Source organism: Micropterus salmoides, unplaced genomic scaffold (genome assembly GCF_014851395.1).
Source record: "Micropterus salmoides isolate LMB-PRFRI ecotype aquatic unplaced genomic scaffold, ASM1485139v1 Ms_hic_scaffold_9, whole genome shotgun sequence".
In the NCBI taxonomy this organism is placed as follows: Eukaryota; Metazoa; Chordata; class Actinopteri; order Centrarchiformes; family Centrarchidae; genus Micropterus; species Micropterus salmoides.
Window position 1 is genome coordinate 22,545,164 of NW_024044681.1, and position 24,782 is coordinate 22,569,945.

Below are 24,782 nucleotides of genomic sequence, written 5' to 3' on the forward strand. Positions count from 1 at the left end.
CCTGTGTGTCCAGTATCACTACACTGCATTCTAATACTTAGTTATACTGTGTGTGATTAGTAGAGGGTTCAGCATCACACAGTGAGCACAAAGGAAGGAATCTGATGTTGGCATGCAACACCAAGTTGATTTAAAGAAGTGTTCATTTGGTAAGATGCATTCCTTTCAGGCTCTGTAAAACGGTTCCATTTTGTTTATTTTTAGCAATTTGAGAGAAATCCACCCATTTCTATTTAACAAGGCAGTCTTCATTTCCCTGTTCGTTGTATTGCAGTAATGGCAACTATCAGGGAGACAGTGAGCTGCCAGTCACCTCTGAGTATGAGGTTGACATCATCATGACTTCATTTAGCCTGCTCTCTGGTTTTCAAAGTCACTGAAAGTCAGAGAGATCTGCAAACCTACGTGACCCCAACCGGCACCCTTCTTCTTTTTTAACTTTGTTTTGCTCTAAACATCTTTTCCCTCTCTGTTGCTCCCCTGCTTTCTTAACCTAATTGTTTTCTTTCTGAGTTTGCCTCAAAGGTACGACTTAATGTTTTCTTCTGGGGGGGGGGGGTCGCCTCTCTCCCCTCCAGCCAACCAGTATTTTATTCCCAAATTTTCCATGCATTACGCGGTTATTATTTAACTACTGCAGCTTTCGTACACACATACATGCACTCAGACACACCGTGCACATGCATGCCATCGTGCCAGTGCAATAGAAGCAGTTGTGCACAGGGCTTACATTGGGACAGAGTGGTCACTGTATTTCCCATCATTCTCTGCACACACAGATAGCCCTAAATGGAAAAGCAAGGTGGTGTGTGTGCAACCGCAACCAGAAAATCTGCTGCACCGCTTAGGATACCCACCGACTGTCCACATCAGAGTGACCACTGATTTCTGAGCTCTGTAATCACTGTACACAGGACTATTTTAGTGCAATCTGACTATGGATTAGACAGCAAATTGCCAGGGATAGTGAGCGTTTCCATGGAGAGGGTGGAAGTTGCTTGTAAGGAATAATAAACAGAGTTAGATTAAGATTAGACGTGACGGTCTGAGAGCGGTGGCAGCTGGAGGACTGTGTGTTTTTGTGTGTATCTGTGTGTTTATTAAAAAAGAGAACAAGTAGGTTTTTACATGGGACTGAACATTAGAAAGCTGAGCAAAGACAAAAACTTCATCCTCACTCTTAATCACCTCCATTTGTGCATGTCTAACTGATGACTTCTTCCTCATCCACTATTAATCAGCTGGGTGTAATGACAAGCTGACATAGCCATAAATGTTTATACTCCACCAAGCTCACACATATGTGTTGGAGACTCACAAGCTTGTCCCATGTCTTCCCAAAGTTAAATTCATTACAGAGTGTGTGGTTACAACTGTCATGAAAGTCAGCTCAAGCTCCTTCCAAGAATAAAAATATGAAAACTCACTCATGAAAGTCAGAATCCCTTCGTCACATATGTATTAAATGTGACTCCCATGAACTGGCAGACTGCTGAGAGATTGGCATACACGTACAGTATACGTCTGCTACATACTGTATGCATACACACACGCACCACAAGAATATAGATAGCACGTGGGCTATCTTTCAGAGAATCAGGGAAATAAACTCCTTACACACACAAACTAAAACAAAAAAACTGATGTGATGATTTGAAATGGAAACCTCTACATGCGTTCCTTGATATTGCCACATCTTCTGTCAGTTGCTTCCTATCCACCACAGCAAAAAATAAAAATACAACCCTTCTCTTAACTCTAGCACTGTATTTCAACAATCACAATTGAGGAAGACAGACATCTTTTTCTACTTTTGCGTGGAATGTTTACTTAAATTGTGATGAAATTCTACTACATGATGGATATATTAAGTATGCTATTTTGCCCTCAACTTAATGTCAGAGCTCATTTATAAGACAAGGGATCCACAGTGCTGGAAAACGCAGAAAGCCTGCATGCAGATGGTATGTAAATCATGCCAAAGAGAAAGAATCTACCCTGGCTCTATCAATGATAGCAGCGTAAATTATTGGAGGAATAACATCACCGTGCAATGAATCATCTCGGCAGCAACTAGGTCAGTGCTGAAAGAGAGTACATTTAGTAGCTCTCATGAGGTCATCCACAGAGTTTGTTTTTGTTACTGATCAGTTTTCAGAAAAAATCTAATCTAATATCAGGATTCACAAAAGAAACTTTGTTTTTATCAAATCCAAAGTTCAGCTCTCTTTTAGTGACTTTTGGAATCAAAAGTGGGACTCCACTTGAAGGCAGCATTCACTAAATTAAACCTAATGTCTCCCTTTCCTCCTTCCCTCGGATCGGTTGTCAAATTCAAAGTTGTGTTTATGATTTTGACCACATGCTATTGCCTTAGGTGTTTGATAGGTGTTGCAATTAGCTTTATCACATTTCCCAGTAACGAAACGAACTGGCCTGTAATCATCTCTGAAGCTGAGCAGCTACACACACTCACCTGCACACCAACTGGTTAATTTCCTGAAAATCAGAGAGAGCTGGGGTGGGTCTGACAACAAAGACAGGAAAGAGTTTGAAGGGGGGGGGCTTTGATAGTTATGAGCTTATTGTGCTATGCTTAGCACTCTTTCTATGTGCTTGAGTGTGTGTGAAGGAAAATATGTGTGCCATGTGGCGTTGAAGGTGTGAGAGGAAGCCTAACAGACCTTCTCATTTGTACTCCATTAGATCCACTGCAATAGGCACACATACTGAAACTGCTTTCATGACTGTTTGGGCATGTCGCAGTATGCGCAGGTGTTCAGTGACCATAAAAAACTCTTGACACTAAACACAGGAGTTCTTGTTCATGCTAATCGAATAATGCAATAATATTTCACTCTTCGTTATATCCATGGGTTTGAATAATATGAAACACTTCCCTGAATGCTACAGATTGCCTGTGAAGATTTACCAGGCACCCATGCTTTTTATTCCGCCGCTGTGATGACTGCAGCCCAATAAAGATGGCAGGGGGCTGCGATTTTAACGAGACCCTTCATAGAGCTTGTGGCTCTTCTTGTTCTTTCATTCTGTCCATCTGTCACACCGCTGAACATGCCAGCATTGTTCAGTTCTGGCTAATGCTAAAGGTCTGTTGCCCTCTGATGTGGTGGTTCTCTGAGGGAGATTTTAACTGTGGTGCAACGCAAGATTGGAAGGGGGGGGGGGGTTCAGATTGTATTTGATAGAAGGCAAGTGAACAGTCCAGAAAACCTTAAGGGATATTATCAGAAATGCACCAAAAAACAAAGTGTACTTTTGTTTTCCTGCCTGTGTGCCTGCCTTTTGTGTGTTTGCGTGTGAATGTTAATGTATGGCAGTTTTATTTGGATACAGTTTCTCATTATTTATCTGTTAGTGTGAGAGAGTCTTATTTGGAGATGATTCTGTAGAGCAAATATAACCTCCCCGAGGACATTGTGATCAGTCCCAGGCTACAGGGAAGATTTGGGTCGCCTCAGTGATTTAAATTTGCAGGTGGTTTTCATTTTAGTGACAGTATCGTCTTCAGATTCTTGTCCTCTTCAGCTGTCTGGCCCCTGCACTCGGACCCACCCTCTTGTTTTACGTTACCTAACTCCTGTGTCCCCACTTACCCTCTCCAAACTTCTGTTTTTCTCTCCACTTTTTCTGTCTCTCCCTTTTCTGAAGCAGCACTAAAAAGAAGAATGTGCTGTTTAGCAGGTACTCATGAGTCATTCCAAATAGAAATATTCAAGGATTTGTCACCCAGTTGATGCCAAAAGTAGCATTTTAACATCAACAAATAATTTTGAGGTCAAAAATTGACCTAAAAAATTTGTAGGTAATTTTCAAATGCTTTTATAATTGCTGTCCTATTGGTGAGACATTTGTAGCCGATAACGGTCTCCAGAGCTCATCTGACATTTTGTGCCTTCAGGTCATAATTCGCTAAACACCTTGGATTATTTAACATTCGTATCAAAAAAGGGCCAGTTCTCCCAGTGCAGAATTAGCAATAGTTTCTTGCAGTGGCAGATGGGAATATTTTAATAGACACTCAGCAAAATCTCCATGTTTATCCAATGTGTTTATCTTCTTCTGTAAAGCAAAGACGAAACCTGTCAACCAGAAGAAGTTAAGATGCTCTTTGTGAAAGGAAGCAGTTTATGGAAAATGTGGTCATAATTTTAAGAAACACTTACAGTAAACGGCCACTGCTGTGGGATAGAAGCTGCAAATCATCTTGACTGTATGGCCCTGTTTGGTTCACAATAAACACACAAAAGGAACGAGACAGAATTATGCTGACAATGATGTATCAGTGTTTAAAAGTGCGGCATGTGTCACCTTCAAGCCAGTCTTTCCAAGTGAGTTGGTCTGACATACTGAAACATGAAATATAAAAGGAACAGTTCTGCAGCCAAGCCCCAAAACTGTCAGAACACACACAGGGACAAATCCTCCAGAGTCTTCTCATCCTCAGTCATTGATAAATCTGAGTTTAGCTTGCTGATCCTCAACCTACTGATGGGACACAGTGAAGCGTGTGTCTCCAAAAAAGAACTCATTTTTGGTATACTGATCCATGTAGAAGTTAATGTTGCATGTTGACAGTCTCACTCTCTCTGTTTTTCTTTCTCCTTCTCCTTCAATTGAAAAGAAATGCTGATTCCTCCGGATTCAAATTCCTGCTCCAGATACAATCACCATATGGAGATAGCAGGACTGTTTGCATTAGCAACTATTCCAATACATACAGTATCTTCACAGCTATTTACAGCACAATTAAAAAAATATAATCAGAGAAAGCACTCAGTTTTGTTTTTGCTCCAACATCTGGGAGTAAGCCAGAAAATTATTTAAGGAAGCAGGGTTGCTTGTGAGAGTCAAGGTGTCTTTGTCAGTGGATCAAGGACTATTTACCTCAACGAAAGCTTCAAACCTGGTATTAAGGAGCATGGGCATCTTCAGGCTGTGATTCTGCTTTTGGTTTTCACTGAGTTTTGCATCTGAACTGATTAGAGACACACCTCCTTCAAAACCACAGAGAGAGCCTTGAGGAAGTAATTTAATAACGCTTTCTCTTTTCCAATTTGCGTGTCATTGACACAAAGTTAGGAGTTTTCATTAAACTGTAATATTTAAGGCATGACACTGGTGAGGCATTTGTGAACTGAAAGGGGTTTCCAGCAAACACATCGGGATCCACGTGGCACATGTTGGGGCTCCAGCTGTGTCCCCCCTTTTTCAACACCATCCTCATCCTTGGAGGGACATCAACAGGACATCCTATACAAACAGTGTTGAACTCAGTAGACCTCAGTCCACTGCACATACATATACTCTATGTGTGTTGTGGTCTGCTTTCCATTAAACTGCATCAAAGAAAGTGTTAGCTTTTTAAAGAGCTCTAAGCACAGGCTGTAATTTACTAAATCTGTGTTTAGGATGTGTGCTTGGAGTTGGTGCAGTGCATGTGCTGGTTGGGTGCTTGGCGCAGGCTTTTTTTCTTAAAATACAGAGGGCAGTAGCAGACCTCATCAAAGCTGGACTACTGTTTAAAACTCATGCTGCCTGCTAAACTTACTCCCCTGAGTATTTCAAAGGTCACGTCCACTCACGAAACGTCCTCTATAAACACACACATACACAGCAATCCATACACACACAGCAAGACCCAATGCACAAGGAAAAATTAAGCTAAAGACTGTTACACAATATATATTGGGCATGTTTCTGAGCTTAGCATTTCAAACAGGTATGAGAATAACAATTCAAGTAAAAACAGATCTGGAAATTTTTTTAACTAACAGACATCTTATGTACTAAGATACAGTTAGTATTAGTTTCAAGATTGTGGGAGATTTGCTAGAAGAGAATATCAATACAGCTGTCATTGAAAATGAAGCTATAGAGCAAGGGGATGGTTAGCTTAGCTTAGGATAAAAGAAATGGGGGAAACAGCTAGCATAGATAGAGCTAATCTAGCTTTTCCCCCCTCTTTCATTTATGCTAATATAACGATCTCCTGGATAATATTTAAAGGGCAAATACAAGTGTGGTATCTTCTCATTTAACATTAGGCAAGAAAGCAAATAAGCAAATTTTCTGAAATGTGGAACAATCAACTTTTTGTAAAAACAGTTTCAAAAAATGGATATTTGTTCAAAATAATCATTTGCTTAAAACACTGCCTTACTACAGACGTTTAGCATTGATTGGTTGACATTTGCTAAGCCCAGTAAGAGAGGTCACCCAGGCATGGTCACTAAGTGGAAGGAAATATTTCAACAGAGCTGTTGATGACATATTGTCCATAAATCTCAGAGAACAATAGTGTTGTGGCCCCTCTGTAGATCTGGCTTGGAGACCAGAAGGTACTTGGCTCCAAAAATTTCATGGGTTTTCTTTTGTAAAGATTGTAAATGCTGATTTTAGGAAACTGTAATCATTGTGAAGCAGGGGGAATGGAAAAACCAATGGCAGAAAATGTTTTTCTTTTCTATCCTGGTTTAATTGACCTTCCCTTCCCTCGTGGAGAGTTTGGCATGATAAAGAGATCTAATGATTAAAAGTGTTTCACATGGAATGTGATAGAGCAGAAGTCTTTTCTGGGTCGCTCCCTTCTCCCTTCTTAAATGTGCTGTGTATTTTGCTGAAATGTCACTACCCTTGTTTCTTGTTTTACTATAAAGCAACACTAAACAGTAGAAATACTGTAAGTAGACCAGGCTGATAAAAGGATAATCAATAAGGTCAAATGAGGGTTAACTACCCCTCTCTGCATCACTGCTGAACATCACAGTCAGCACCAGGCAAGCTGTATCGCAAAAAATGCATCTGGTACTGGTAAGATGATGGAGTCCACCGCCAGATAATTTGGGTCACATAAGTTCACTTTTTAAAATGGCAACACATGTAAAGTTTAAAACTGACAAGTAGCCAGCGTCTTTTCAGGCAAAACATTTCACTGTAATTGCAGGAAACACCAAAAGACATTTTTCAAACGACATTTAGTCCAAAACACATTAGATCCCCTGCATTTATTAGGTTCTTTTAAAGTTTAGTTTATGATTAAGGTCTCTTGGCTTTATCATTTCCATTTTATCATTGAGTCAATGGAAGAAAAGGATTAAATTGTCCTGCTTAAAGCATCTGGTTTCACCCCCTAGTGTGTCAGTTAGCATGTAACAGCTGAAATTCGGGAAAAATCTTGGCAGAGTTTGTGCATTTCCAGGTGTAGGGAAGTTAAAAGCACCCACTACTCAGTTTTTCATCTCTTGTAGGGAGAGAAAGGAAATATATTGTCTTCAAATACAACGTTAAAGGCTATGAGAACTAGTGTAAATGTGTATTCAGGAAACCTTGCATGCTTGTGTGAGTGTGTCCATTTGTGCATGAGGCTGTATGTGTATGTGTGTGTGGGTTTCTGTGGGCTTGAAAAGTATTCTTGAAATTTTTGTGTGACCATACTTAGACCTGGAAGACTGACATAGATTGGTATTTGACCAGTGGTTTCCTCTCAGTGAAACACCAGCTGTCATCTGTTTAGCTTGGCATCATCTAGAAATACTGAACACTATATAACATCATGCTGGAGCACCAAAACAACCCGAATGAATTGGCGACAATGTGGACAGAGGAAGGAATAACCAACATTATGGTGCACTGTGATTGGCTGGATTGGATTTGCGTCCTATTTGCCAAGCGCCTAGCTACAACAAGCTTTAAATGTCATTTAAAATAAGGTTGTTTCTCTTATTTTTCTTGCAAAATCACAACTTTTCACATGTGCTGTTGTCATCCTTCCACCAGCAAAGGACAGACCTTTACTTGACACTTCCATACCTCCAAAAGGACTCACAATCCAAATGACGAAGGATGGTTTTCATTGATTTTAAAGATGGCCACACTTATTTTTTTTACACATTACACTGGTTGTGGTCTTCTCAGTATTGATATTTACTTGCAAGTGGATCATATCCATGGCTGTTAGCTAGTTTGTTTATCCAAAAAAACCCAATAAGATTTGGAGTCATTGTATTAAATACATGATTTGAAATCATTCTGCCCTTAGATGCATGCCTCACACTATACTACATGTATCAGATTGTCAACATAATTTATGATTACCAAACTTCTAACATGATCTCATAGAATTTTATGAAATGAGAACACGCCATATGGGACTGAAGACTGAGAATCACATCAGTTGTTAGTTTATGATAACATTTCAGCAAGTAAAATAACTTTGAGGCAGATTTTGATTTGGCAACTTGAACAACTTTATTTAGGGTTAGGGTTAAGGTTACAGCTTTGTTTGGGCAAGTGAAACAATACAAATAATTTTAAATAATTAGAAATTTGAGAGCCTTGGCTTTTATCTTGGGTTAAATGATTAAAAAAAGAAGCTAGCTAAAATTGGCAAATGTATAATAAATTCCCACGTCAACAACTCCAATAACTTTGCTTTTCACCAAACTTGTACAGAATTAGACATAAAAACTTTCTCTTGCCTTTCCTCCTATAGGATATACTTGTGATGACAGAACATTTTTACTCACTTTTAATGCACAGAAAGATTAATTTTAGTTATCACCTTATGTACAAATACAGATAGCACATACAGGTTCCCAGGAAATAAGGTTTATTGCAGATATGCCAAAATAAGAGGTTGAACTGTGGCGCTGACAGCCAATAAAGCTATCATATGCACATGTGTTCTCTGTACTGCAAATGCATATGTTCATGTTATGTGTTTGATATTGCTGATATCACTTCCACGGCTGACATCAATCACTGACAGACATGGGACAGATGTTTAGCAATGTTCCAGTGGACACAAATAAGTCTAAACAGCTGGAAGAAGAGACCTCTAAAAAGAAGATAAGGGAAAAACAGCCCTCAGGACACAATCTGTGTCCAGAGACTTTCCCTGCTGGTAGAAAGAGTATCTGCTTCTGCAAATTCCTCTGCTACAAGGCTTTACACACACCAGGAGGTTTCTGTCCCAGTCTTTCGCTACTGGAGATGACAAAGAAAGGCTCAAGCATGTTTCAGTAGTCTCACCCTGGCTGCACGTTTTCCCTCCAAGAAATCTTCCTTTGTTGGAGAGGAAGAGAGAAGAGAGGGAGGAAGCCCTTGGGACAGAATGAACAATATATTCACCATAATATCCCTTTATCCCCTTCACCCTGACCCCCACCCATCTACCATCATCTTCTGCTGTACCAAATGTGATGGAGACTTCCTCTCTCATGTTTGGGTTCAGGGAACTGTCTTGATAGACAAACTACAGTCTCAAATAACTACCTTCATTAAAACTTGGTCCAGATGTATCATTTGACTCCATTGTTGAATATCGAGGGATTTGCTAATTCAGACAAATGAAAGCAAAACAATAATATTTAAAGGGTCATTGAAGGGGAGTTCCCAGCAAGAGACTGTTGGTTGTGGATCTTTTGACACAAAACTGAGCTTATGTGGTGGATACAGCACTCAAAAATGCTCTTAACAAACCTCTTATGAATTGTAGGGGGGGTGGGGGGTACATTATTAGTATCAACAAAGCCCATGAAAAAACAAACAAAATCAACAATAACTTACATATAACAACTATCGTCTGTGTAGCCAAATTCTGATATAGTTTATTCATCTGTGCTAAACTCGGTTGTTGTCAGTTTCTTTTAAGTCTTGCTGCAGGAAATTCTTACTAGAGCACCCAATGTATATTAATCCATTGCTGAAATTAGTCCTTAACAAATAAACTATTTACTCCTCTTTAACCGCTGACAGAAACAACAGTGTCCGTCTATTTTAGGAAATTTTTGAGCCTTTTCAAAAAATGTCATTTTTTGCAACCACTCTTTAAAGGTTAACGTCTCCAGTAGGAACCAATGGGCTTTGGGCTGAGAGCCACAGGCAGGGTAGTAATGTCAGAAAGTGTTGAGAAACAAACAGGTTTTGGTCTGTTATGGGATTTGCTAACAAAAACAAAGATATGGAAAAACACCAGACTTATCCTTTAATATATGACCAGCCATTTTTGATTTTATTATTTCATGTGTTGATGTGTTTATGTGTTCAGAGACTGAATGTAGCAAGACATTTAATTTCTGGAGATCTGTAAGATAAAAGCTCCATATATTATGTGCTGCTTATACTGATTTTGAACTTGTTTTGTGAGCAATATCCACTCCGAGGCCATAATCAGAAACCTTATGCTTGTGTGCACTGAGGAAACCGTGCTAATGCAAAGTGAAATGAAAATGCCTATTAATAGACCAGTGAAAACCAGACATAGCCAATTGCAGGCTGTAAAAAAAAATGAGCTCATTGCGAAGAACAGAGGCATGGGTTGGGTCAGAGAAAATCTGATAAATACAGATGGGACTGTGTACTCAGACATCACTCCACAGCATGCTGGCTTACTGTTTTCCAATGTGGCTAAACAGAAGGATTACTGGCTCTGTGGTTCCTGTAATGTTAGAGTGAAACTGAGAGCTTCTGATTTGACCAGAGATATCTCTCTTAGTCAGTTTGTGTGCTTGTGTCTGTGTGAACCAAATGCAATTAGTGTGAATCTACTTAAGACACATGAAGCTGTTAATATACCCAAAGAGACAATAAAACTGTCACAAGGAAATTTGAGACAAGAGACCAAAAAAAAGAAGAATCTGGACTCCTCAAATGTGAAGAATAGTGACGATTGCAAAGAAACCATGACAAGGATAGTGCCAGAAGGATCAATAATGCTCACTGTAATCCCTTCAAAGGACAGACACTATATGTGGCCCATGTACGACGGTTAGTCAAGCCTTCTTCATTCAATTCCTCTCTGATTATCAGGTCCTGACGTCTCCTCCAATGCGGGCAGCAGGCTGATTAGTCTGATGCTCTGAAGCAGAACCAGGCAAACGGAGAGCAGTGTATTGATTGTCACAGTGACCTTTCTGTAGCCACTGTTCTGGAGATGTGGGGGTTTGCCATTCTTTAAGATTCCAGCTTACCATCAGCCAACGTGGCAAAAGACAGGAACGGTGCTTTGCGCAAATGACATTCAGAGCCTTCACACACTTAATTGTAATCATTGTGGTCTCAGCAGGGTGGCAGCGACATACTACATCATTCAGCTTGGTCCTCCAAAGAAGGGGTGGGATAATAATCACTATAACTCACCATGTTCACAGAAAATGACTGCCTATATGAAAGGGAGCATGCCTTGATGCAACAGCACAAACATTAAAAAAAATGGTGTGGTGTGTGTGTGTGTGTGTGTGTGTGTGTGTGTGTGTGTGTGTGTGTTATTTTAGCAATATAATATTATGAAGATACTACCAATAGAGTAATAATTTTAGACATGATAATAGTTCAACATTTTTTTCATATCACCCATAAAAGCTACCATTAGTGCTATACTTTGATTTTATCTATCCCTGGCAGTCAGACAAGCTGCAATACAGAGACTTCATCAGTCAATAGTGGCTGTGTTGGGTTTGACTGTAGTTTAAATCTAGTAATTAATCCCTTTATCAAATCTGAAACCTTTACCACATCTATTTAGGTGTGGCCTTCAGCAATTTAAAGTGACAATTGTTATAAATATTAATATTTGCCAGCTAACATTCAAAGATTGACATACAAAGGACTAAAAACCCTTTTTTTCACATATCACATATGGGCTAATAAAAAAGAGATAAAAGTGATAAAAGATTTGATAAGAAATGGATGAAACTTAGAGCTCAAAGGTATTTTACTAATTTTGAAATGGATGAAAACTAGGCCAGCTGTTGGTGTGTGTGTGTTTCAGCGTTCCCTCTAAAATTGGTCCTGTGTTGCTGTGTAGTGTGATTGCACTTTAGAAGGCAATAAAGCAGCTGAATGAAGATACTGGTATTTGACTGCTGATGTATTTGTGTGTCTGAGTGTATCTGGAAGCGGGCAGGCGAGACACACTGTAGATATGCAGGGCGGGGGAGGTGAAATTTGACTGTAAAACCACTTCTGGAGTCAGAAGGAGATGGCAAAAGAGAAGGAGAGAAGAGGGGTTTGTGGTTAAGGCGTGTGCCAATAACTGCAGTTACTGATCTATATTTGAAACAGATCATAAAAAAGCCAGTCAATTATCTTAAGTGAAGTAGTGGAGAGAAAATAAGGAGGAAGTGGAGAAGGGAGGTCGACAGGGGAATCGACATTAAAGCTAATACAGGGAAAAGACATCTGTGGAAGGAGTGGGTAACCACATGAAGCCATGCGATCCAGATGGGAGAGAAACAGGTAGGCGTATGTGTTGATCCCAGCGCTAGGAACGGATAAATCAAAGAACAGGGTCAATCATGCAATGGGATTGAGGGGAAAGTTGGAAATCCAAAAACTAATGTGAAGATTGTTTGACGTAAGACATTGTAACCCTTCATAAAGAAAAGCACAGCTGGACCTCTGACAAACATCCAGCTAAGCACTCACACAAGCTACAACACAAACACACACATTGACAACATGTGTGGCGCATCGGATGATCAGAGCATCAGAAAAGAATACACTTAACCAACGCACATCATCAACAGTGCATGGCAAGTCTGCCAGCAGGAGAAGACCAACACAGCAGTGTGACCTTTGTTGAAGGAAAACTGTACATCTACAATCAAATAATGTACAACAGCTTGTAAATGTATTGTAAGCGTCTATATAGGATTGTAGGTTTGTTAATCTATGATGTATACCCACACAAATGGAGTGAAAAGGATCAGTGCAAGGACTGGTACAGTCGTAGTTGTGGTATTGCAAACAGCAAACCCTAGGCTTATTAAGAGCGCAGAGAAGCAGACATGCAACCATAAAATTCATAACCTGCCTGGGAAAATGTGTGTAGATAATACTCTGCACTACCTCAACTGTCAAGATGGGAAGTGTTCAAGCTGCATCTGCTCCAGTGAAGCTGATTACTTGAAACAGTAAGATAATTTTTTTGAATAGGGCAATTTATCTGTATAAGGCAGTTTCTAAGCAACTGACGTGTAGAAAACAGCTCATAAACAGCTTTTGTGGTCTGCAAAATCTCTCTTCTCTGGGGTGAAAAAAAAAAAAGAACAAGAAAGGAAAGAAATCAAAATCAACCCGCATTCATAATAACTGTCAGTCTTACAGTGTAGTTAATTCCCTGTGCTATTGAGCCTGTATATGAAAACTGAGAATGAAAATAAATATTCAGAGGATCCTGGTGTGATCAAACCATCCTCAAATGATGAAATCACTCCAGACTGGGAAGCCCCTCTATTCCTCCCTTCGCTATAGCTTCAGTCACGCAAACCACCTCAAATGGGTTTTTATATTATAGTGAATTATCTTCTCCGGGGGGAGCAGAAGGTTGAGATAAAGAGAGGTCTGTTAGCAACTTACTGGATCAACATCAGAGATGGAGCTATTGGTGATGTGATGTGGTGCAGATGATCATACTGCTGAATCAGCTAGTTTGGAAACCAGAAACTAAAGACCCTCGATCCCCTGCCTCCATGCGCAACCAAACTTCCCTTTAATCCTCAACGACCCCATGCACACCAGACGCACACAAGCCACCACCACGGCCCTCTCCTCCTGAGCTCCTCACCCCTGGGAAAACCGTCCCCTCGCTAGCAAACTCTCGTCACTGCTCACCACACCTCCATCTCTAATTTAACCAGAAACCTCATGTTTGGAGCCAAGCAGGCTTTGCCTCAGATGATCCCTCGTGTAACCTCCAGCGCTGAGAGCTTTATTCAAACTAAGCGTCAACATTACCTTACAATCAAGCTGCAGTCAAGGCTCTCAGGACTTAAGGGTGGAAATCAAATAACTGCACATTAAGATCAGACGTCATTTGGGTTTCCGTGAATGAAGCCAATTCAAACTGACGTACCGTGTGTAAATTTAAAAGTGGGGGGTGGAGGGTTGCAAACACTTTCACTGGCATGTTTCTGCTTAACAATGTTCAAAAGCAACAGGATTTTTTTTTCTATCTTAAGTGTGAGGACGTCTGTTACATGGTTTCACACCAAACCAGCTTGGTCCTCAGTTCAAACAAGCTAATCCAAGTTGTATTTGTCTTGAATGATTTTTTTAGTTTTTACCTTTTCCACAGCTAGTGTCCATTCTCATGGGGGATTCCCATGCTCCTGTGTAAGTCACATTTTAACAGATAGAATCAATGTGCAGACGGAACATCCCAGTAACAAACAGATCCGATTTAAAGCTGAGCTGATAAGTATACCCATGATGCATCATGTGAATGTCTAATCTGATTTTATTTGGCATATTCATGTGAGGGTTGTATACATCATCTCATATATCTTTTGTGGTGGCAGACATTGGTTACATGCTTCTCTGTTTCCACACTAACACAGTGGTCCAGTAACTAAGCATGCAATCTGATGGGATGCCTGCCAGGATTTCTGATGTCCATTCATCATCCGCAGGACATTTGCATGCTTACACATTCTCCTTGAATCTCACAGAGACAGGGCGAGTCTAAGAAAAATAGGTTTCACATGCATGCATGCATGCATGCACGCACAATAATGACCGCTCTCTGTAGAGGATAAAGAAAGGAGGTGGGAACCTTGGAAAATTCGGTACAGGAAAATCACATACAATAACTTTGAGGTGTGAGACAAATGATGTTTCAGTGTCAAGTTAAAAACTGAAGTGTTGCATTAGTGGGAAAAAGGCAGACTTTATTTCACTTTAATCAACAGGAATCAGTCACCAACCATTTTAGATTAGATTTAGATAGATTTTTAGATATTAATTGCACTTGGCAACTTACATTCTGCTCAAAAATTACATTTTTCTAGTATTAGGAACATGATGTTGTGTGGAGAAAGCTCTTAACTAATTATCAGACCATTAAATTAAACCATGTCTGTGCTGACAACATAATTAAGTTTGTTATAGTTAAACCTATAGAGTTTTCAATAGTCCCTTTGTAGCTTTAAAAAAAAAAACAGGGAATCTAGAGCAGGGTACACTTAAGCATTTTTAATGAAAATGAGTGAATACATATAAGAGATTTACAGCTACATTAATATCTTTAACAATTTCATCTATTTAAGACGGCTTACAGGATTAAAAACATATCCTAACATAACATATTTTCTTTATTACCATGTCTACAATAGCTGGGTATTTTATGTTGGGCTTTACATGTCTGTTACTGGCTGATGACATTTGGGGGTAGCATGTCAGTGTGCCTGTAAGCCTAGACCAAGAGTGACACCTAGTGGCTAATATATAAAATACAACATCACTTACAATGTTCTGTTCTTAAGCTGCATGGGAAACAGCATACATATTTAAATAACTCATGCCATAAACACCCACAACTTTAAAGACAACCTAAAAATGAATGTATTTTATTTTGTCACCGCTGACTGGTGAATCTGTGACTACAGAAAAACTAACCTTGCAACTGAACTCTAAGCACAGAGTGGGGAAGGGGCAGCCTGATTATCAGATTTATCATTTTGTTTCACTTCTTTCAAGTCGGTTTGAGTCATTTAACAACTCAGAGATGTGGACGCAATGCAGAGGTCTACAGCTAAGCCGAGAGACAAAGACATAAACATACACATTAAGGAAATTGATAATAGATACCACACGTGAAAAACATTTTAATTGTTTGAATATTTGCACTTTCGAGATAAACTTCAAAAGAAAGAAAAAACAAAAAAACCACACTATATTTGTGTAAGTGTGTCCAATTATATTTGTATGATACATTTGGAATTGATTCACAAAACAAAATAGTGGTTACTACAAATAAATTAATAAAACTATGTCATTGCCTGTTTTAATTTAATAGTTGTAGCAGAGTAAAGGGTAGACACATAAAAATAACATATTCTGGTCACACTTTATAAACCACCCACCATTTTTCCATCAAAAACCTTTAATTAACTTTAAACATTTAATGGTTATCTTTTTGTCATTTGAACTTGAAAAGCTTTTGCCATCATAAGGCTCTTTTCCTTCCTTATCATACCAATCGCCTAACATTAATGTTAGAGGACAACTTTAATAAAAGCGTCATAAAAACAGCATAAAAGCACTGACTGGTTCCTTTTAAAATTCCCAACCTCGCTCTGGGGGATACATGCTTCACGGTTTGACCTTTTTTAGACATTCACATGTACAGTATGCTACAATATTTGCTAATTTATTTTGGGTTTCAGATTTTATCATTAGCATTTTATTAACTAATTGTAGACTTGTTTGAAAGATAAAATGGTAAATAGTAAACAAGATTTGTGTGACATTGCATAGTTGGTGTGTTGAATTAAATTTCCTCTTAGAAACGGTTGCCAGTGGAGCTGTAAAGACATTAACTAATATTGCACTAAAAGGGAGAGACAAAGAGACAAGTCACATTGCAAATCATATCACACTGTAAAACTATATGAAAAGTGAAGTTCTTTTTCAATGTGTAGCAGTAATGTCAGGCCATTTTGAGGTATAAATAATGTCTGAAAATGCTAACACACGATTCCCAATTAAAGACCTGTTATATTTGATGCATGTATGTCACTTAACATGTCTTCACTGAAATGCTTTATATCCTATTTATGCTACCACATTGACATTTATTTAATTCAAGAGAGATGAATGTGTAACCTGCATTATTAACATAAGAGTCACTGAGGTACTTTTGGAAAGGTATCAGAATAAATGGCTATATATTGTATTTATTAAGTGCTGGTGAGATTTCTGCAGTCTATGTGGCTCTGCTAAGAGGACTGGTGTCGTTCTGATCTTCAAAAGAATCCTCCTCCCCTGAGACGTCAGGCTCTGCCCGTTTTGCCTCTTCGGCAACATCCACTCCTATCAGACCCACCACCCTGAAATGTGGAATAACAGGCATAAGAGAAGCAGGCAAACATGGGATACATTACGGTCTCTATACTATTCCAACTAAAATGGGCAGTTGCCTCCTCTACATTTTTTCCTCTACACACCTGCCCCGGCTTGCCCGAGTTAGAGACATTTCCACCAAACACTTTAACCTATCAAAATTCCAATGTTTCAACGAGACCTAACACCCAATTGGAACATGCAAGCAAGACATGTGCTGTTTTTTTCCTGTATTAAATGGGATAGTGATGTTAAAAATGGCTGCAACATACAGGTTTCAATTAAGATTGCTGAACCAGTGGCTTTGTTATTCTATAACTACCCAACTATGTAACAGAAGAAGCAGTACATGTGACAGGGGTGGGTTCACTTAAGGGGTTTTGTTTCACACTACACCGGAGCCAGCAGCACTACTTTGCTAACTCAGATGATAAATGCAGGAATGAGGAACTGAGTTTTCTTGTTTGCCGACAGCCCCAACTAAAGCAAAGCATTTCTCTTTTCTACTTAAGCCAAACTGGCAAATAGTGACTCAGCAGAAAAAAGTTTGTCATGTAACTCTAGCCACAGAGTACAGCTCTACACCTGAAGCATATCTACGACAAACTGCTCCGTTTTTATTGTAGAAAGAAAAAAAAAAAAAAAAAAAAAAAACCCCACTTGGCTAGAATACTCTCTGCTTAAATTAAATAGTTCTCCATCTCTCTTTACCAAGACAAACAGACTGACTGTATTTGTATGTGTTGGTCAAGTAATTATTCATCATTAATGCAAAAAAGGACACAATGCATGAGAAGAGTTTTGAAAATGGAGAATGGTTCCTGCTTGCAACGTGTTAAAACATTACCTGGACAAAAAAACAAAAACACTGATGGATGACCCATCTCAAGCACAATTCAAGCTGTGACATTTTAATATCTATGGCATACTAAAGTGAATGAGGCCAAGAGAGCCTGGTAGGTACAACAGGAAATTAGTTGTTGAAATTTGTGATTGTATGCTTTAATAGCATTTGTAATAAAACATGCAAAAGCAATGTGGTCATTTAATGTTGTGTTATCTACACTGGTGACAGGATGAACTTACCCTAGGAGAAACAAAGGGATGACACAGAGTCCTGCAGACAACAGGAAGATGAACCCAGGGTACCATGCCACCGTAGCAGCATAAACACTGCTGAAGACTGCGCTTGATACATTGTTATTTAAACTCTCCAGAAAGGAAAGACAGGCAAACAGGGCTCCTGCAAAAACACATCCAGGAAAGAATAGAACAGAACTACTAAGATATGGCAGGGTCACTGACAAGATAGCTAAAAACAAACAGTTTAGTTCAATGATTCCCCTTCACTCTAAGGTAGAGAAACTTGGAGTGCTTTGTTTTCAGTTTGCTGTGACAGGCAACTCTTCAGTGGACTCAAACACAGACATGGTTTTGTGGCTCCTCTAAAGCCTTAAACTCACTCACCCTGCTCAGACTTTGAGATGATCTTTGACATCATGGAGCGTAGAACAGGGAATGGCATGATGGAGAGAAGCATTGGCACCCTCACTGTGGTAAACAAATAACAGACAGACATTATATAATATGTAATATTGCATGCAATGCACTATAATGTAGCCACTCCAAATTGTAAAATACATACAACATAATTAGAGTAAATCCATATTTCACAGTTGTTTAAGGTTATGTTTCCAAACATGTGCAAAACCTTATGAAAGTAATTTAATTTGGATAATGGCAACATGATAATTTAAATAAACTATGAAGTGATAACATATCCAAATTATCTCACCAATTATGTCTCATCAGTTTACAGTGCAATAATCTAATAAAAGTACACTCTTATTTATAATATGATCTGACATGTCTTTTTTTACAGCCATTTATTTTAAATACAGCACTTTGAGCTGCTTGTAATATTTTGGAAAAAGGGCTACATAAACAGATATTTACATTGCTTCATTTGTGTTGGTTATTATTGTCAGTTTATGTCAGTTATTAAACAAGGCTAAAAGGCCAAAACTCCAGTACATAATATAAACACAATTTCCAATATCTAACCTACAGTTAAAGTGAAACTAAATTATACATTACTTCTCTGAAAACAGGGCAAGCTAAAATAAAAGCAGGTACAGGTAATAATTCAGTTCCAGCACATGGTTAACCTTGTAAACAGCTAACAGGCAAGGTTTAGTCATTCAGCAGCACAGTTGTTATAGAAGTTTTTCCTCACCTATGAACATCAGTAAAGTGGTCTTAGCAAACGCCAGCAGGACCATGCCTGATACGACGGACAGGATCCCCATCAGGACAATGACCAACTGTGGCACACCACAGTACGTGAATGCTGAAACTCCCACAAAACTGACCAGGAACACAGTGGTGGACAGTGCTGAGCCGTAACCAATCAAAATCTCAGTCCAGCACAGTGGCTCATTAAGCTCATATAGTGTGATCAAGGTGATCCCACCCACATATGCAAAGGAGAAGCAGGTGAAGATGAGCATCAAAAGGATCAAGACAGTTGTGTATTTGCGGCTGGCCCCTACAAACATCTGGTAGACCCTGTGGATCATTTGTTTCAAGGCTGAGCGCTGAGGAGACCCATCTAGAATAATGGCATTAGTGGGAACCTTCTTTACGGTCTCTTCTAGGATGAAAATGGCATAGATTAGGATCAAACACTGGCATAACGCAGATGTTAGGAAAGGCCAGTTAAAGCCTGCAGCTCTCAGAAAGTAGCCGGTTGATATTGAGGCAACCCCAGACAACAGGCCAATCATCATGTCCAGTCCAGCCATGCGCAGTGTCTTCTCACGACCATCCTCACACAAGTCTGCTATATAGGCAAAACAGCCCCCCCAGAAATGTACCCAAGCCGCCAAACAGAGAAGTGAGAATTGAGGAGCCAATGAGCAAGTAAATGTTGAGCTCAAAGAAGGACACTGTCAGGAAGGCCGAGGTGTAGATCAGCATGCCAATCAAAGGCATTATGATTGTGATCTTTCGTCCTCCCTTGTCACTATAGGCCACAAGCAAGAGTGTGACAACCAAAGAGGGGATTGTGGAGAAGAGGTCTGTGTAAAGGAAGAAAATAGATGCCTGCCTCTGTACCTCCTGGAAACACAGAAAGAGAGAGCATAGTTAAGCGTAAAAAAAAAAAAATGTATGGACTAACACTTGATTGTCCACATTCAACTGTGATAGCAGGCCTCAGAATGCAAAATAACTACTCACATGCTGGCAACAATCCTACACATGACATAATTTAAACAGAGATAGTGGCAATCTAATGTCATGAAAGCAGCGCAGGTTTTCTTATTCAGGGCCAGAGGAACAAAGTGAACAACAGGTGCAGGAGTGGCTATTCTCAGACAAAAACAGGCATTTCCAGATCAGTGCGTTTTTTCTCACTTCCTTGTTCCGTTTTATTCTTCTGCTACATGACCATAAAAAAACAAAACAAAAAAACGGTACCAATACCTTTTGCTGAAGGCCATTTCTTCTAAATCCTTCAGTAAGCCCTGGTGTACTGCAGACTCAATTGTTGTGAATTGAAAAGTGATTATGTGCTCTGAAAGGATAAGTGATTTAATAAGATTATCACTCTTTTGCAAAAGTGTTGCTACTACAGTATGTCTGTATGAGTTCAGAGCAGTAAAATTTAGTCTCATGTCTCCCTTGCATATCACCTTATAGCGCAGGATGTGAATCAGTTCTTTTTATATGAGCTGTGTCGCAAGAGGGGATCTGAAAGGGTTGTGAATGTATGCTGTGTCAGGTTGCTGTCAGTAAGACATTTCTTTTCATAAGCGCACAGAGACCATGACACAACGATTTCAGTCATCGTCACATGCATAACAATATAGAAGGCAGGCCTGTCTCTAAAGTCTAAAAAAAATTATTGACATTATAAATGTTATTACAAAATGTCAGTCGTTCTTAGACTGTAAATGTTGTGTTTTAAGTGGAAGGAAAAATATAATGAAACATCCTCCAAATATTTGTAATTGGGAATACTCCTTTGCCTTGAGTTGCTTAAATGCATGCTCTCTTACATCCAGTGATTAGTGACTTACCTCATGGTAGCTTGAATAGTTGCTGCTGCTGTTTGCTGCACATCTGGAGGTGTTGTCAGAGATGGGATAGGTGGTGTTTGTCACCTGCTGCCAGAACCTCCGGTACACATACTGCTGAACAAGAGGATAGATGAGAAAACTGGAGAAAGCGTACAGGGCAACCACCGGCTCCACGAGGAAAAGACCCTTCATTTTGAAGGTCAGCAAGATTCCCTGAAAACACAGAAAAGGAAAGAAAAGGTGAAAAGACAGGTTAACTGAAGCTGGGTTTTTAAAATATGACAGTGCTTAAGTAAGGCATTGTCATTTTTGTTTTACACTAAATGTAACTAATTTAGAATATTAAACAGCTCGATAAAGACCATTATGTTGTAGCAAGTTGCAACCTTCAACATTTCACTTAGATGGTCAGGTACAGTATGCAGGGTAAACACACGAAAAAACACAGTTCCTTTTTAAAAAGCACAAAATTTTCTACCTCGTGGAAGTGCAGATAATATTTGTGTATTTGTTTTTGCCTTTTGAGGATCCTCCATGAGAGAGTTCAAGTTCAAGACCTTTATTTGTCCCCAAGGGGCGATTAGTTTTGCTGCAGTAGCAAAGAAGGTGACACCCAGTACATAACAACAAAGACGACAACATCGATTAAAAATACAGGGTCAGACCAATGGGTAGATGAATACCACAACATTAAAAGTTTAAGTTCAAGTGAACCTTATGTGCAGACGTTACCTATTCTTTACAGAGTTAAGCAGAGAGATAGCAGAGGGAACGGAGGAGAATTTATATCGATTTGTTTTGGCCTGTGGTTGACCGAAGCGGGAACCAGAAGGCAGCATCTTAAATTCTGCATGCAGGTGGTGAGAACTATCAGACAGTCAGTCAGTCTATTGTATAGTTCAGTTAGCTTTATCTGCTAAATCCCAATGATTTTGCTGCTAACTTCATTTACCATTGCTGATGTGTTTTGCCGTTTTAAACTAAGAGAAGCATACCAGCAGAGTTTGCAAAGCATTATAACCATGTAACTTTAATGTTTGTTTGTTGCCTTAAATACAGAATGCTGTTGATCTGGGCTAGGTCAATATGTAACTTAGGCAACACACAATGTAAGATAACAACAGCTTAACCAATACCTTATTTTCTTATATAGAGTGTTGACAAAGACATACAGTCTAACACATACCTTTCAGAAAATCGCTTTGATCACGTTTCAATCCATTGAACCCGGCAAACATTCTGTTTACGAGGTAGATCAGAGCTCATTTTATACTGAAGTGCACGGCGTTGTTATGAAACACCCAAGTCCCGCCCGTCACCATGTACGATTGGACAGCAGTCCACCAAGGCTTCGTTTATTCGACAGAGGAGCTGTCAGTCATAATTTTAAGTGGACGATAACAATTTGTGACTGTAAAATGATTTTTAATGTATATTAACCTAACGTGTTTGATTGACCTCTAAGGGACTTCTAATGGATTTAGCTTGCAATTTTTTGTTATTTATGTACCAAAAAAAATGCTTCTGTTGGCCTTGTAGAAAAGCGCACGCTACCATTTCACTACGTATTACGGTAACGTGAGGTAGGCGTGCTTTGCGTCGGAATGTACCATTTTGCCAACACACCGGGAAGGATTTTGTTGTGACAGCGGAGTAACAGCCCGGCGGGGGAAACGGTAAGGTGAAATCCGTAGCACTTCCTCTGTGTGATTGAAATCGAACATACAATTGTAAGCTAAAGCTGAAATGTACATGCTTGCACAGATGTATATGATTTACATGGCCGAGTCGCTCAAATTAATGCATTTGTAACTGTCTTCTTGTTATCCCGGACGTTCAGGTAGTAAAATGACCGTATAACATCATCAAAATATCGTCAGCTAACCATAGCTATTCCTGTGATTAATTTAGCTCACTTAGCTAACGTTGCCAGCTAGCGTTAGATAGGTGAAAGATAGCAAGTTGGTTTCGCTTTATCATTTTATGTCTCTCGTTTTCTTAGTTTGTTTGTCAGTCTAGCGGCTATTAGCTGGCGGGTTAGCGTTAGCTTCGCCTGCTGCAGTTGCTCGACAAAGTCGTGACTGTCCGTGTCAGGATGGATGATATATGAGTCCCCCGGCCTACCTGCGATATTCAGTTAAAAAAAAGATTAATTTTTCATATGTGAGTGGGCTCGTAATGTATATGTCCGTAATTGACAGTGACAATGAAAGTTTTCTCGTCATTCTGATCATCTCGCAATTTGTAACGTTATTGCATAATAATATGACATTTCCTTAATTGGAAACGTTAGGCGATTCATTAGAAATTAAGAAAAATGAAACCGTACTATTGTATTACCCGCAAGCAGAGTGGTGTACAAGTAACAACATTTAGTTTTTGTAACGCATTTCTTTGGTTCAGTCACAACGTATGCAATACATCATTTTATAACTAAATTTTTGATCCAAGCATCCTAAAAAGCAAGAGCTGTATGGTCTGATCATGTCATCTCTCCATCAAAAATAATTAGATCATGCTGTTCTCTAGTAACAATTAAATTGCAGATGTTGTGTCTGACTGGGAATGCCTCTTATCTGATCTTCTGTCATTAATTCTTTTTGGTTTCCAGGTCATAATATAGGTTTTTTCATCTCGGATCAGCAATGGCCTTCAGCAAGGGATATCGCATCTACCACAAGCTGGACCCACCACCCTACAGTGTCATAGTGGAAACCAGGACCAGGGAAGAATGCCTCATGTTTGAATCTGGGGCTGTTGCCGTTCTGTGTAAGGCACCTTGTTTGATTGCACTGTAATGAGAGATTATTGAAATACTTGTTCAACTCTTGCCCCAAATAAGGATGGTAAAGGGGAAATAAAGCTATAAGAGACATATGATTGACTGTATCTGTGCTATGATTAAGTCGCAGGCTACATTTAACTTTAGGTTTAAGGGAGAGTACTACTAATGTTTTCTTTACATTAATTTGCTTTTGTTTGTATCTAGCGGCAGCAGAGAAGGATGCCATTAAAAACACATACACCAAGATTGTTGATGCCTATGGAATCCTGGGCGTCCTCCGCCTAAACCTGGGTAAGCTATAGAAACATCTTCTTTATTTATTGCTTGTTGCAGAAATGTCCTGGGTCCAGTCCAGAGTGTGACCCCCAGGTTCTTGTGTGACTGTGAAGGCTCTCTGGTTTGTAGTCCTGGTGCTGCTTACTTATAAGCTGCTTTGTGCTGTCCTCTACATGACCTTGAAGGCTCTTGTTATCACAACAAGGAAAACACAGTGTAAAAGATTAAAGCTCAGTCTTATAGATGGCTGAGATTTGACTTGGCTGGTGATTTCCTATAAAGCTGCACCAAAGTTTAATTAACCATTTCTTGTGCAGTCTCTAAATAGTTATTTTTTAAATATTGTCTTAATGAAATGCTTCATATCTGTTGACATACTGCTTGGTTCCAACCTTTCCTTTTTACAATCCACCATGTATAATGTTTTCCTGCTCATGTCCCTTTCTTTTTGCCATACTCCACCTTACTTCTGCAGGTGACTCCATGCTTCACAGTCTGGTGGTTGTGACAGGATGCAGCTCTGTGGGGAAGGTACAGGATTCAGAGGTTTTCAGGGTCACACAGACAGACTTTATATCACTGAAGAATGATCCAGCAGATGAGGACCGCATCGCTGAGGTGCGAAAGGTCCTGAACTCAGGACACTTCTACTTTGCCTGGTCTGCCTCTGGAGTCAGCATGGACTTGAGTCTCAATGCACATCGCAGGATTCTAGAAGACACTACAGATAACCGCTTCTTTTGGTAAGACCATGAAATGATTACTGTTCCAAG

At 39.5% G+C, this 24,782-nt stretch overlaps 2 protein-coding genes across 9 annotated transcripts in view; one reads left to right on the plus strand and one right to left on the minus strand.

Annotated features, from left to right (window-relative positions):
* Nucleotides 1-14,977: 14,977 nt before the first annotated feature.
* slc46a3 (solute carrier family 46 member 3) lies at nucleotides 14,978-22,253 on the minus strand. The gene is given in 7 exon segments (XM_038708635.1): nucleotides 14,978-16,853; nucleotides 17,953-18,109; nucleotides 18,334-18,417; nucleotides 19,103-19,730; nucleotides 19,732-19,986; nucleotides 20,949-21,161; nucleotides 22,135-22,253. Coding segments are annotated over 6 exon segments (1,440 nt in total). The 5' UTR covers nucleotides 21,141-21,161; nucleotides 22,135-22,253; the 3' UTR covers nucleotides 14,978-16,729.
* A 251-nt stretch (nucleotides 22,254-22,504) lies between these two features.
* synj1 (synaptojanin 1) overlaps nucleotides 22,505-24,782 on the plus strand; it is a 28,549-nt gene continuing 26,271 nt past the window's right edge. For all 8 annotated transcript variants that reach the window (XM_038708002.1, XM_038708003.1, XM_038708004.1 and 5 more), the window contains exons 1-4: nucleotides 22,505-22,624; nucleotides 23,560-23,717; nucleotides 23,938-24,024; nucleotides 24,485-24,752. In XM_038708002.1, the coding sequence (XP_038563930.1) occupies nucleotides 23,594-23,717; nucleotides 23,938-24,024; nucleotides 24,485-24,752 (479 nt within the window). In that variant the 5' untranslated portion in view covers nucleotides 22,505-22,624; nucleotides 23,560-23,593. The remainder of the gene's footprint in view (nucleotides 22,625-23,559; nucleotides 23,718-23,937; nucleotides 24,025-24,484; nucleotides 24,753-24,782) is intronic.